Source organism: Phoxinus phoxinus, assembly GCF_949152265.1.
Source record: "Phoxinus phoxinus genome assembly, chromosome: 1".
Taxonomy (NCBI): Eukaryota; Metazoa; Chordata; class Actinopteri; order Cypriniformes; family Leuciscidae; genus Phoxinus; species Phoxinus phoxinus.
Genome location: NC_136876.1, coordinates 26,998,670 through 27,012,949, shown reverse-complemented (window position 1 = coordinate 27,012,949; position 14,280 = coordinate 26,998,670). Strand labels below are relative to the sequence as shown.

General features: G+C 38.4%; 1 protein-coding gene across 2 annotated transcripts in view; it reads left to right on the top strand.

The window, feature by feature from the left end:
* Positions 1 to 5,113: 5,113 nt before the first annotated feature.
* The window catches only part of ppfia3 (PTPRF interacting protein alpha 3), a 38,027-nt gene continuing 28,860 nt past the window's right edge, over positions 5,114 to 14,280 (top strand). The window contains exons 1-2 of one of the 2 annotated variants that reach the window (XM_079629649.1): positions 5,114 to 5,312; positions 7,614 to 8,698. In XM_079629649.1, the coding sequence (XP_079485775.1) occupies positions 8,366 to 8,698 (333 nt within the window). In that variant the 5' untranslated portion in view covers positions 5,114 to 5,312; positions 7,614 to 8,365. Of the gene's footprint in view, positions 5,313 to 7,613; positions 8,699 to 14,280 lie in introns of those variants that run through there. The other variant, XM_079629650.1, reaches the window with a different exon arrangement.

Sequence of the window (14,280 nt, the reverse complement as noted above, 5' to 3'; positions counted from 1 at the left end):
AACATGAGCTAACAATAAAAAATAAATACATTTAAATAATTTATTATTCTTAGTTGATGCTAATTTGATACTCTATTAAAATCAAACGTTGCATCTGTTAATATTTAATAGAACTGAGCTGTCACTAATAATTGTCATTTTATTAACGTTAACAAAAGATTAAATACTAAAACAAATTGATTGATCATTCTTAATGCAAGTAAACGCATTATCGTAAACTAATGGGACTTTATTGTGAGGTGTTTCTAAAAATATTTTGAAAATGTTTTTCTTCTTCTTCAGAAAATAAAAATCAATGGGCTTTATGATAGAAACATTCTAAAAAATTATGTGATCCGCAGGAGAATTTAAGTCATATAGGTTTGGAATGAGTAAAGCAAGTAAACGATGCTGAATAAATTATCTCTTGAAGTCGACATTTATAATGTGTTTTTATTGGAATAACATGCACTGATGAATCTAGCGAGATTATTGTTGTTATTGTTGACTTAAACTGTTAAAACCATTACCAATCTCTTTTGTTAATTGAAGCAAAGCATCATGAAAAATAAAGTTAATGTACTAAAATGACTAAGATAAAAGACTAACTCAAAATATTAATAGACCTACTATAATAATTATTACTAGAATAACACTGAGGTAGATTAATCAAAATAAGACTGCGTTAAGAAAGTAAATGGAGTCAATTATGATTCCAATTATGGTTTGATGTAATTTTGCAAGGACAGGGAACTCTGTGTTAACCAGCAAACAGAGGAAGGAATTATTTGTTGAATGCTGTAGCCTGTAAAAGACAAGAGCCAAGAAAGATGACTCAAAGACTGTGGGAAGAGAGTCTGATGAAACGAGTACTTGCTTTGGATAGTGTGAAAGAGGGCTTCTCGAGTCATTTGCATCACTGAGTGGGCTGACTGCTGCTGAATCATCCACTTTTCACAATTCCCCTCTTTTTTTCTTTAATAATAATAATATCAACCCTTATGAAGTCAGTATTTTACAGAAGTCTCTGAACTTAAGTATCGACAGTCATGGTTTCCACATCCTGTTTCTCGCATTTGCTTATGTTAAAGGGGCACATAGCCTACTACTCACAACTTTTTGTGCATTAATACATCTATCTGCAACAACAAAAAGTTTTTTTTTTTTTTTTTTTTTTTTTGACAGGTTTCTTAAAGGATTACTCCACCAAAAAATAATAATAATAACTAATCTTCTAATTCACTCACCCTTAGATCGTTTTTCATCGCCATGTATGTAAGTGAATGGTGTGACGCTGGCGTTTTGTGAAGAAGAATGGCAGCCATACAGGTTTGGAACAAAAACAGAGTGAGTAAATGATGACAGACTTATTATTTTTAGGTGAACTGTCCCCTTAAAAGTTCTTGTGTTTTAGTTTTTAGCAGAAACAGATCTTAGGCAGATGTAGCCTATGCTGTCCTTCTGTAGGGAAGCGGCCACTATGGCACAATAGCTAATTTCTTATTGGACAACCAGGTATTACTCTCTCTTGGCGTTCTCTCATTCACATTTCCTGTCTCTACCCTTGATCTTTCTCTCTCCTTGTCTTTTCTCCGCCTGTGAGGTTTGAGTGATGATAAGAGACAACTAAGCATTTAACACAGAGCACTATTATTCAACACTACAGCACCTCTTGTGTTTGTATCTGGGCCATATTGCAATAGCCTTGATGGACAGAAGAGGGAGCTATGAGCTCATAAAACTTCCCACTGCACTTCTAGACGTGTGCCAAACATAGTGTCATCTCATCTCCTATATCATGATATCTACATATGAGCCATTTCTGCTGCTTCTGCACCATTATGCTGCATCTATTGGTCTCTGTGATATATGGTCAGGCAGAGGTGAACATGCAGACAATGGCAGTCTGAGCATTGGTCCTGATGTACTTTCTGATAATGCTCAGGTGTTTCTGGGGTCATCACTTTGCTATTGACAGAAGCAAACTGTCTTGCACTTCAGGCCCCCCACACACACACACAAACACACACACACACACACACACACGCACGCGCACGCACGGACGGACGCACGCGCACACACACAGAATATAAATGTGCTGAGTTCACAGGGACAGACAACAGTCTCCCTCTGTGATTTTTATCTCTAGAGTCATTTTGCAGGACATGGAGACAAGAGTTGGCTATAGTAGCCTACGGCAAGAAGAATATAACGTGCACATTTTTTTAGATAGATTAAATGTAAAAAAAAAAGCATGTTGATTGTTTGAATCTGCTGTTTGGGTCCTGGAGCAGCACATAAATTGACATCTGTGCACTCATAAAAATAAAGGTTCCAAAAGAGGGTTTTTGCAGCGATGCCACAGGAAAAAGATTTTGGGTCCCCAAAATATCTATTAGTCAACAGGTCTTAAAATAACCATTTTTTTTTTTCTTGGTGTGAAGAACATTTTAATCATCTAAGAACCTTTTTACACTTTTGTGGAATCGAAAGGTTCCATTGATGCTAAAGGTTCTTCAAGGAACCATGCCAATAAATAACTTTTAGAATAATAACTATTATTATGTTATTGCTATTATTTTATTAACTATTATTATTATTATGCTATTAACTATGTTCCATGGAATATAAAATATGTTGTGAGAAATATATCTGGGTTTTCTTCTCCATTTGATGGAAATCAATGGTAAGTAACCATATTGTTTGGTTGCCAACTTTCTTCAAAATCTTCTTTTGTGTTCTGAAGAAAATAAAGTTATACAAGTTCGGAACAACAGAATGGTGAGTAAATGATTACAGAACGCCCATTTTCGGGTGAACTTATCCTTTAAATAAAAGTAAACAAAACCCTCAGTTATAGTTGTAACGTTAATGGTAGTATCACTCAAGGTTTTCTTCTTAGCTGAGGCTTTTTTGTGACCTGCTGCTCATCCTGAACTTTTCCTGAACTCGTGAGGACTAGGGTTGGTTATATCCCAGTGTTCCTCAACAGTGTCCTTTCCTTTTCTCCTTTCCTAAGCGCTCACTGGCCTGGAAAGCTCTGATGCTGCAGCTCCAAAAGATACTCTGATAAACACCATGTTGCCTCTGTTGCCATGGTGACTGGCTGTGCATGGGTAGAGATACTAGTACTACAAGCTATGCAAGTTACAGATACATTGTAATGCATTAGAGTAGTGCATTATGTTTAAGACTCACGTGCATTTTGGCACTTTATTATATTTGGGGATGTTGTGTAAGATTGGCCTATGATTTGGGGTTCTCAAAGGGTTCTCAAAGTGAGAAGTGGAAAAACTGCTTAGAAAATATCGGAAAAATTTTTTTCGACCAATGTAAAGCTGACATCCACATTGTTTTCGTGCAGTACTTGCTCCAGCTGCAAGTTGTACCACAGCACAGCCGTGTCTTTAAATCCTCTCCTTGTGCACAACGATGACATCATCCTCTAGAAACACATTACGTCATCCCTTTCGGGACTCTTCTCATAGCTCCACCCTATTCTACCCTGATTGATCAAAGCAGAGTCCCTCCTCGCCGTTTGTTTTATTGGTGGAGATGTTACCGGTGTCTATCTTATATTGGCTTATTGCATTCATGTCTGTGGCCTCCACCACTAAATGGGGATTCTCGCCGCAAGACGAGTCGCGGGCAATTTAAAGGCAATTCTGACTTGTAAAAAGCATTTACATGACCGTTACGCACGCGTAATTACTACTGTAGACTCGTAATATTCTGAGAGCTACGGTTTGTACCACGTAACCGCTGTACCACGCGGATTCATTTGGGAGTTAATAGTGAGAAACGTATAAAACCTTATCAGAGGACGTGAGCAGCTCCAAGTAACGTTACAGCGTCACTGGTTGTCATCTCTTATTTACGGTAATTACGACATGGTGTGTGTGAACGCAGCATGATAATACGGATAGCTTTTTATTATGACCATTTCATGGCTGGTTATAAAAACAGGCTATGTGATAGATAGGCTATGTAACGTTACATCACGTGTCGGAGGCGGCTAAAGAACTTTCCCAAATTCTGTTATGGGTGTTACAAACAGGCTTCAATTTTACTATATATAATATTAATGTTTTAACTATAACAACGTTTAACCCAACATAAGTTATATTAAGTGTATTGAAATTAAATTAAGATGCTGATGCGCCAACTATGAACAGACGTTAAGTTTGTCTGGGGAGGAAACCATAGCAACAATGGGCTACTCAGCTCGTGCGCTTTCCGTTCAAATTCGGACGAAAAAAAAAAAACTTCATTATAGATGTAAATATCTCAAATGTAGGGCTACTCAAAAAACAATAACGTGTTTTGTTAAAAGAAAAGAAAAAGAAAAGGTAGTTAACGGTAGCGAGTAGCCTAGTGCACCAGAAGAAGCTCATTTCGGTTGTGCGAAAAAGGCGCACTTTCTTTAAAATGTCTACCTCTTAAAAGTTTTAAATATACTTTAGTTTTAACAGGCATTCAGTTCTTAAGTATTCAAATAGAGTTCCAAATAGATAAAACAAATAGAGGAGTTATTTTTTTATGTAAATTAATTTAATTAATGCATAAAATTAATGTAGATTCATAGTAGAGGGACAAGTTGCTGGAAAATATTTAGGGCAGACAAGTGGCCTACGGATTTCGAAAAGGATTAGCCTATGCAAAATATTATTTTACTCAAACACAATTATCATAAAATTACCGTTTTAAACCCAATAAAACCCCACTTGAGTGACGATGCAATGAGAATCTGAAAAATTAAGTGATTGCTAACAAGTGCGGATGGTTTGAGAGGCGCAATACCGAAAGTGACCGGTAGAGGGAGTGGATGTGGCGAGTGGACAGACTGCTCATGTTCTCAGTGGTACCCTGAGCTGACCATTTGGACCTTTCGCCCATGAATGCTCAAGCATACTCTTAAAATAACACGTTTATTTTCTTATGTGAGGTGGCGGATCGTGTATTTTACAGACATGATATCACACAGTTACAGTAGCCCTAGCAACAGCTCGTATCTGTGATTATAGTGGTGGTGAAGCAGGCGGGAGTGTTTCTTTAAGAGCCAGCACCTTTACATTGAGAGGGAGGGGGGAGAGAGAGAGAGAGAGAGAGAGAGAGAGAGAGAGAGAGAGAGAGAGAGAGAGAGAGAGAGAGAGACTGTAGTTAGGTGTAACGTTTGCTTGCTCGGTGCCGTCGTTACATGTGTGAGGAAGAGGGAAGGGGGGAGGCTGATAACTGGGCAAATTCGGCACCCGAAAGCGCTGCGCTCCGATGGGGTCGACGGGGATGAAATAATGATGATGATGTCTAGCGTTTACTCTTCGACGATGACAACGGTGAGCGGTGCATATGTCAGCATCGCATGTATTTTCTTATATATGCATGTTTGTGTGTGTGATATCGCCCAGCTGTGGAGATGAGGAGGGGGATGGAGGACTTGGGAGGAGGGGGCGAGGCGAAAGGATGGGAGGAAGAGAATAAAATAGCAACATTCGAAGAAATGACACGATGCGTTATTCATAAGATTAGTTAAAATGTAATCATTTCATTTCGACACGGCATGTCCAGTCGCGTATCTGCAGAAGACGGCATTTTTATATATATTTATATATTTACAGTGGAATACGTCAACACATACAGCCTTTTACACTATGAAACTGAGCGTCGTTTGGGCGAAACGGATTCGACCGCTCGAGCGGTGCTTATTTTTTATCATTATCGTAATTGTTAGTAGCCTTCGGAATAAACAAGATCAGCGGCTTCCTATCACTCACTGGTTCCCTTAAACCGACACCCGTTTCTTCCTTCCTACGTTTCGACAACGTCCATGGACACACAAAAAGCGCTGCCCGGCTACATGATCGTTACACATCATGAATTTCATTTCCGTATATCATGCGCAACCATTAGCCTGATGACTAATAGGATCTACAAAGCCTATCTACTAGAGAAGCAGATATACCAAAGGGGCGAACGGAAAATAAAAGCGGTGAGATGTGGTATTAGGAAACGGCTGCTGTCTATATTGAAGGGAATCTGAAATAGGTGTGTGTCGGAGGAAGAGAGAGAGAGCGAGAGGGAGGGAAGCAAGCAGAGACGGATGGACCGACAGACCGAGAGACAAAACAAATGGAATTGGGTGTTGATTTGAATGTTCTGCATGACAGTCGCGAAAACGAGGCTCATACATTGTCTTCATTCGCCTCGACGTCGTTAACATTCAAGACAGGGAGTATTTAGCACGATGTGTGGCCTGTGCGAGGAATCACTGCTCTGTTGATTCCTCCAAATTCCTGTGTCCACGTTCACTGGAACAGGACGCTCTTTCATGCTATTCCCAGATTTCTGTAATGGGGAAATCCGATGGTTACAATGTTATTTTTAGTTTGATGCTCCCCAATGTGTCTGCCACCATCTAGTGCTGACTCCTGTGTCGAAGAACCGAGTGATTTCAGTCCATGTCTCTCACTCAGTGCGTTTACATGCACAAGAATATTCTGATGTTAAACAGAATTTGCTCATATTGTGATAAGGATAAGTCATGCGAACACCATAGCCAGAATAAGCCAGTATTTTGGTTTCTAGAAATCTGAACTATGGCATGTTTGTGTAGGCTATTAATATGATTTTTGGGTTATATTCAGAATATCCACCGTTACCTAACATTATTTTTTATGTGCATATATGTCCAAGTAAAGGTAATTTATGGGAATATTAGATATAAACAGCTAAAAAACGACACTGGAGACTATTTGTTTCCTTACAAAGATTTTATGAAATTAAAAGCAACATCATGGCCTATATTTGTAAGAGTCTCATGGCCTACATGTTTCAATTCATATGTGTGTTATTGTTAGGGATATGAATGATATTTCATGAGTTGTTTAAATTACTAAAATGTATGATGGACTATAAATGGCACAAGCAAACAAAAAAATGTGCATAGGCCTATCTTATTAATTTCACCCATATGCTGATTACATATAAAAATGAGTAATATGTCAAAAGCTCTGGCGCAGAATAAAGGCTATGGACCGTAATCAGGAAGTTACAGTATGTGCATGTACATGTTTTCACCATCAAGATTGGCAGATAACTTTGAAGCATTAGTGTTTTCCAGTCAGTTTTTCAATGGTGTCCAATCACAATATGCTTGAAAGATTTAAAATACAGCTGTTTGTAATCCAACAGCACAGATGCTGCCATTTCCCAGTGTTACCTGACAGCTTGTATTGCAACATTTAATGCATTAAATATCTGCATTGAAAGCAAGTTTTATCAGTAATTGCAAGAGTAATATATCCTAAAAGTTTTCTATCACCTCTTGCTGTCCGAAGACTTTTTGGTTTTGTTTATTGTGTTATTTTCTCCCTATTTAGTGTCTTGTTTTTCCTTTTTTTTTTGCTATGCTATCCCCTGAGTTTATCAATAAAAACACTATTGCAAAATAGCAAATGTCATTTGGTACACTTACTGCTTTGAAAATGAAACATCAACCCATCAGATTTACTTTCTAAATCTGGTTTACTGAGAGATTGAGAATTCACTGGATTTGATCTATAACGCTTGATTTCTCCATGACTTGCCCAGCTTTGACCATTTGTGCTAATGTCACTCTCCTTTATTTCCCTCTTCAGCTCTCCTTTACTTGAAGTTCGAACCCATTGGGTAGAAGACTCTCCTCCATGCCCACCCTTCCTTTCACCCAATCCAGTCCCTGCGACCCAGCGACTTTCCCCTCCAACTTTCTCCTGCCACTTTTGTTCCACCTGAGACCACACCCTGCTGCTCAACCCAAACACACCCAAGCCAAGGATTTTGAACAGCACATACTAAGAGCCAATCAGGAGCCTTGAAGCCATTCAGGAAATAGCAACACAACTCATGAATCTACCTGAGTACTGAGGAAAAATAAAGGAAAAGACAGTGGATAATAAGCTCAAAAAGAAGACCTCTCAGATAAACTGGCAGTACCGGTCCACCCTTGAAGAAGAGCACAGCAATTAGGATATTCCACCAAGAAAGCTTGAATAGAGGGTGAAAACAAACAGACACTAACTGAGGGACAAGATATAGAGGAAAAAAGAGAGAACAACTGTACGCATAATATATCTGCAATACTCCACACATTACACAGACTGTTACGGCACACTTTCTTACCACAGTCCTCACGTTACTCCATCCTAGACATCCGCATATGAATGACACGTTGTTTATCTGTTTGCCGTAGGCTCTCTGGCACGCAAATACTGTCAGATTTGCGGTCCCACACTGTGATTCCCGCAAATTCCTCTTTGGAAACTTGTAAGGCCAACACATACACACACTCACCTTTAACCTCCCTCACGCTATCAGATAACGAACCCTCACACCTGTTCACGGCCTCAAGATGATGTGTGAGGTGATGCCCACCATCTCGGAGGACGGGCGGGGTGGTGGTGGAGGAGGCCCGTCCTCTCCTGCCGGAGGCGGCGGGGGTATGGGAGGCGGTGCAGGGGGCATGGGTGGTGGCTATGGGGGCAGAGAGGCCCGCGGTGGAGATGAGGGGGGGAGCACTGGAAATCTGGAGTCTCTAATGGTGAACATGCTGACGGAGCGAGAGCGGCTGCTAGAGAGTCTCCGAGAGACCCAGGACAGTCTCGGCACGGCACAGCTACGTCTGCGAGAGCTGGGTCATGAGAAGGACTCGCTACAGAGACAACTCTCCATCGCACTGCCACAGGTACGCTTAGTGGGTTCAGTATGTGTGTTTAAAACCTTATTTTAAATTGCATGATAAAGATATGTTATGCACCTTGCATCTTAACGTCATTTTAACATGTTTTAAATGATCATCTTGGCTTTGGAGTAACATGTTTTAAAAGAATTGCAGGGTTCAGTGCAGGTTGCATGTAAGCTTAATTGACAGCATTTGTGTTCATGTTGATTACCACAAAAACATAATTTTCTGAAAAAACAAAGCAAAAACCTGGGTTACAGTGAGGCACGTGGAATGGAAGCAAACGAGGCCAATCTGTTAACATTAAGAAAAACCCTCACTGTTTCAAAAACTATCTGTTGACATGATTTTAGTCTGAAAAAAATCAATTCCAAACCTTTTCTGTGTAAAGTTATATCCAATTTTACAATGTTGTTGCCATGACAGCGCAACAGCATAAACCCTAAAATGACTATAAAAATGCTTTAAACAGATTTACATTACTGTTCAAATAATACACACGTTTTAACAGAAGAATTTATGTACATGCTTTTACAAAATGATAGCCTCACATTTCTGCTTCAAATTCTTCAAAACTGGCCCCATTGCCTTCCATTCTAAGTTTATCACCGTAACATTGATTGTTTTTTTTGATTAGAGTTAAAACATTTTTTTTTTTTGTAATAATCAATGAACATTATACCACAAATGCTGTCTATTCAGCGTAAAGGGGTAATTCACCACTGACAAGGCTCTTAAAGTGCCCCTATTATGATATTTTAAAGTTTCCTAATGTTGTTTTGGAGTCTCTTACAAAAGGTTTACATGCATCAAAGGTCAAAAACTGTTTCATTTTCTCATAATATAGATTTGCACATCACCACATTTTCAATGATTCTCAAACGACTTGCTAAATGAATCAATCTCTCTAAATCCCTCCTTTTCGCGAGCTACTCTGCTCTGATTGGCCAGACAGCTCAGTCTGTTGTGATTGGTTCACCGCGTACAGCACGCGTCGAAAACAAAAAACTCCCATTGCCATAACAAATTCAGCTCTGCGTGCATGAGGCTTCCTACACCGTAAACTAAACACAGTAAAACAATGACGATTTTACCAAATCAATCCGAGCGCGAGTCCGATGATGAAACACTAGAAGAACTAGTTATTCAACCCGAACCTCCATCGCAACGACGACTCGAGCAGGACGTTTCTCAGTGATACACTACTTAGATTGAGGTACATTATGAGATGATGCAATTCCTCACCATCAGCATTAACAAGTGCATGTCCATCAACCGATTATTTTACTTGTACTAATTTATTTACCGAGTATGTTTCTAATATATTGCGGTGAACACGTGGAAATGACTGATGTATGATGGAGTGACTGATGTATGATGGAGTGACTGATGACTGATGTATCACGTGGAGATGACTGAAGTCACTGAATGACTGATGTAACATAAACATTGGTAAAACAAATCTTGCTCCATGCTTAATCTTTCCTCAAAGTAGTGAGAATGACAGACAATCTGCATTAATAGACACAGTTTTATGTAATAGTGGCCCACAGCTGATTAGCAAGTATTTCAGTTAGACAGTTATAATGTGAGTTAGCCAGTTAGCAGGAGACCTACACAATGTAAAACTCAAAACTAAGTATTTTGAACACCGTCTTTCAAGAGCAAGCGGTATGCCAATCCTACATTGAACTCTGATATTTGAGAAGCAGTCGTCAGTAAAATAAAGGTAACAGGAATAGTTTAGGGTTATACACTGCTGTAGTATCATGGTAAAGATGAATTTGAACCACATATTCTTCACATGCTCGTCCTTGGGCAGTGAAAAAAAACTGGCTTTACCTTCACATTGTAGAGCACAGCGTCTCCTCGACATGATGCTATCCAGTGTCCACAGGAATCAGCTGCAGTGTTTGGGGTTTGAACTGAAGTTTCCCTGGTGTCTGCGCGCGCAATAAGTGGACGGGCTAATGTTTCGTCTTGACGAAACGGCTTATGACTCGTTTGAAAAACAATTCATTTCATTGACTCAGACTCGACTCTTACTTTTGAAAGACAGTAACTTTGCAGGATATTTTAATTCACTTAGAGCTGTTACACACTACATGACAGGTCATTTTCAAAAATCCATAATAGGGGACCTTTAATAGAACTTGGGTGTGTATGCAGTAGAAATATGAAGAAAGAAAATTAAATCAGTGCTATATTACTAGAGAAAACATAAGAAAAGGGCTGTGATGTCCCCTTTTGCCAAAAACTTAAAACACCCATAATGCACTTTTGATTTTGGCAATGCACCTCTTTTGATTCGACTGTCTGTGGGAGTTCAACCTGTAGTTTAAACAAAAGCCCCAGCGTCCGGCAAACTTTTGCAGACAAATAAATGTGGATATCCTGGGCGCAGGGAACATGGAGAATGTTCATTTGCATACTACTGTCATTATAACAATACTAGGCTGGTTGAAAATTGGCAAACATATTCTTTAACTTGTATTGAACTTGGAATATTCCTGAAAAGGGTTAGTTCACGCAAAAAAAAAAAAATCTGTCATTAATTACTCACCGTCATGTCGTTCCAAACCCTTAAAGGAACACGCCGACTTTTTGGGAAATTGTGACTGGAGGACTGGAGGATAAACGGCTCCAGCTAGCATACTGCTTCGCCTTCTGAGAATATAGTTCCCAGTATGTATACGGTTAGAAGATGGCTGTTCCTCATGTGACCTTGTTATTTGTACACGCTGTGACTATACAAATCACAACATGTAAATAGGAAAATGTTGGCGTTATTTTGTCACTTATTGGGAGCAGTATGCTAGCTGGAGCCGTTTACCTCCAGTCTTTGTGCTAAGCTAGGCTAGCGTTGTGTGCGTCAGACAGAGTTACGCCACGCACGGAGATGAAAAGGGCATGTATGAACTTATCTAACTCGGGGGGGTGGGGTGGGGGGGGGGGTACGGTGAATAAGATAAAGTCCCAAAAAGTCAGTGTGCTCCTTTAAGACTTTAGTTCATTTTCGAAACACAAATGAAGATATTTTTTAAGGAAATCTGAGAGATTTCTGTCACTCCATAGACTCAACTATCACTTTGACCCTTCAAAGAGTTCATAAAGATATCGTGAAACTAATCCATATGAATTGAGCAGTTTAGTCCAAATTTTCTGAAGAGATATGATCGCTTTATATGATGAACAGATTGAATTTTGTATTTTATTGACATATAGCAATGCTTATTGCTCAGCGAAAATAAACAGAATCTGAACCAAACCTGCTTGACGCACGAGAACAAACCTCTTGCTGAAGCTCAAACGTGCTGCGTAACACGAGAATGAACCTCATTGGTTCTCGCATGTCAGGTGAACATGCTTGAGCTTCTGTTTACCACAACTGAGTTGATGAATGTTTATGTGAATAAAAGCCTAATTTCAATCTGCTCATCATATAAAGCGATCGTGTCTCTTCAGAAAATGCTGGACTAAACCGCTCAATTCATATGGATTAGTTTTACGATATGAACTTTTTGAAGCGTCAAAGTGGTAGTTGAGTAGTTGTCTATAGAGGGACAGAAAGCTCTCAGATTTCATCAAAAATATATGTATTCGTGTTGTGAGGATAAACGAAAGTCTAATGGGTGTGGAACGACATGAGGGTGAGTAATTAATTTTGGGTGACCTATCCCTTTAAGAATGTCTTGTGCTGAATAGTTTGGAAAAACAGGTCATTGAGATGAACCATGTCTTCAGGAAGGATAAGCTGCTAGTGAAGTATAAAGTATAAGTAACGTTACATACAGACAGATGTACAGAATCTAGAAAGAGATGGTCAGAACTAAGCTTGTCTGGTTTGTATTATTTCCTTTGTCTGAATTGAACAGTCTGTATTTATACCTGTCTGATTTGGCTAACATTCAAGCTTGTTTTCTCTCCTCTGATCTAATTTAAGGTGTTCTAATCTAGATATCTTTTTGATATTATCTGCTTATCTACTATTCTGTAACCAGTTTTATATGTCAGGGCGCTACTTTTATTTTAATTTTTTGGCCAATATAATCTTTTGAACAGTCCTGGTTTGGTAGATTTAGTCAAATAATGAGTTTAATCTCTTTATTGACATCATAGCAGCTTAATAAGGTGATGTAATATGATGGTCATTGCAGTTGTATTTAGGATCAGAACAGTATTACAATAAATATATATTTTTAATACACAATTTGCAATTTACTAATGCTTAAACCTAATTCGCAAAATATAAAAGTGTGTTCATGAGTTAGGCTATATTTATATTAACAAATAGATTGTTGATTCCGCATTTGCAAATCTTCATACATTTGAGTTCACCTTAGATTTGTGTTTAGATGTTTAGAGATTTGTCCCACTTATTTTCATTCACAAATACATTTTACAAAGTTTAACTCTTTGCCGATCAGACATTTTACAGTCATGACAATCATAGAACAGTTTTGTTAAGCTCTGTAACTCATGTAATAGCAAGTCTTTTAGGAAGAGTTGTGTTATGTTTAAATGTTACAATTACACGTTAATACTTTTAGTTTTTGCAATTTAAGTCACTTACTACCTCTCTTTCATACTTGCTGCCTGTTTGTCATATTATAGTGCTGAAGAACATACAGATACACAATATTTTGCAAGTGGCAACCACTTATATTTGCAGAAGTGAATCTTTTAAGTATTGTGTGTACAGAATAAAGGAGTCGCTCCTATCCCAAACTTTTGAACCACACTGTATGAGTTACCTAATTGAGAAAGAGTAGCTAGTATTTCTCTGCATACAATGTTTCCTTTTTCATCAAATTCGTTGCCACCATGAATTTGGTTGTGATGTCAGACTTGTTTTGGTCCTGTGTAACTGTAACATTTCAGCATAACATCTCGCCCTTTCCATAAAAGCACTTTGCACAGAAGAGACACAACACGACACTACTTGAGTCAGAGTTGAACATAAATATTGTGATTGACTGCATTGCTAAATGTTTTCTCTATTTGTCATTTTACAGAATATGTCAATCATATTTTCTACTGCATTCGTGGTTTTCTTTTATCAGTGTAAAATTGAACAAAGTATGTTACTTGTTTTGTTACATTTATGCTACAAATGAAGAAAAAAACTGCAAGGTAATTCATCATCTATATACCAATTTGTTTTTTTCTATTAAATGAATCTTGGTTTAAGAATGTTCAGTTGTTTTAAAATGTAAATAAGACAAAACATTTTTTGCAGTCTAAAGAGACCGCAATGTACTTATAAAAATGAATTTGTGATTCAAAACCTGTCAGAAAAGTCACAATTCAAAACTGACCCACAAATGTGTGACAATTTGTAAATGCTGATTAAACAATAAATAATTAAATGCAAAAAACATTGAAAATTTTGCATACCAACTAATGATCCATTTACGTAGCACTGGAAACATTTTTGGAGCCAACCGCCAGTGACATGTGGCTTGAAATAGCATGTATCAGAGAGACCCATTTTCTGGGAGAATGTATTTAAGGGGCATAAGCACCACAGAGAAGAGGGGAATCAATATCCCACGCACACACACACAAACATATGCAAACACTCT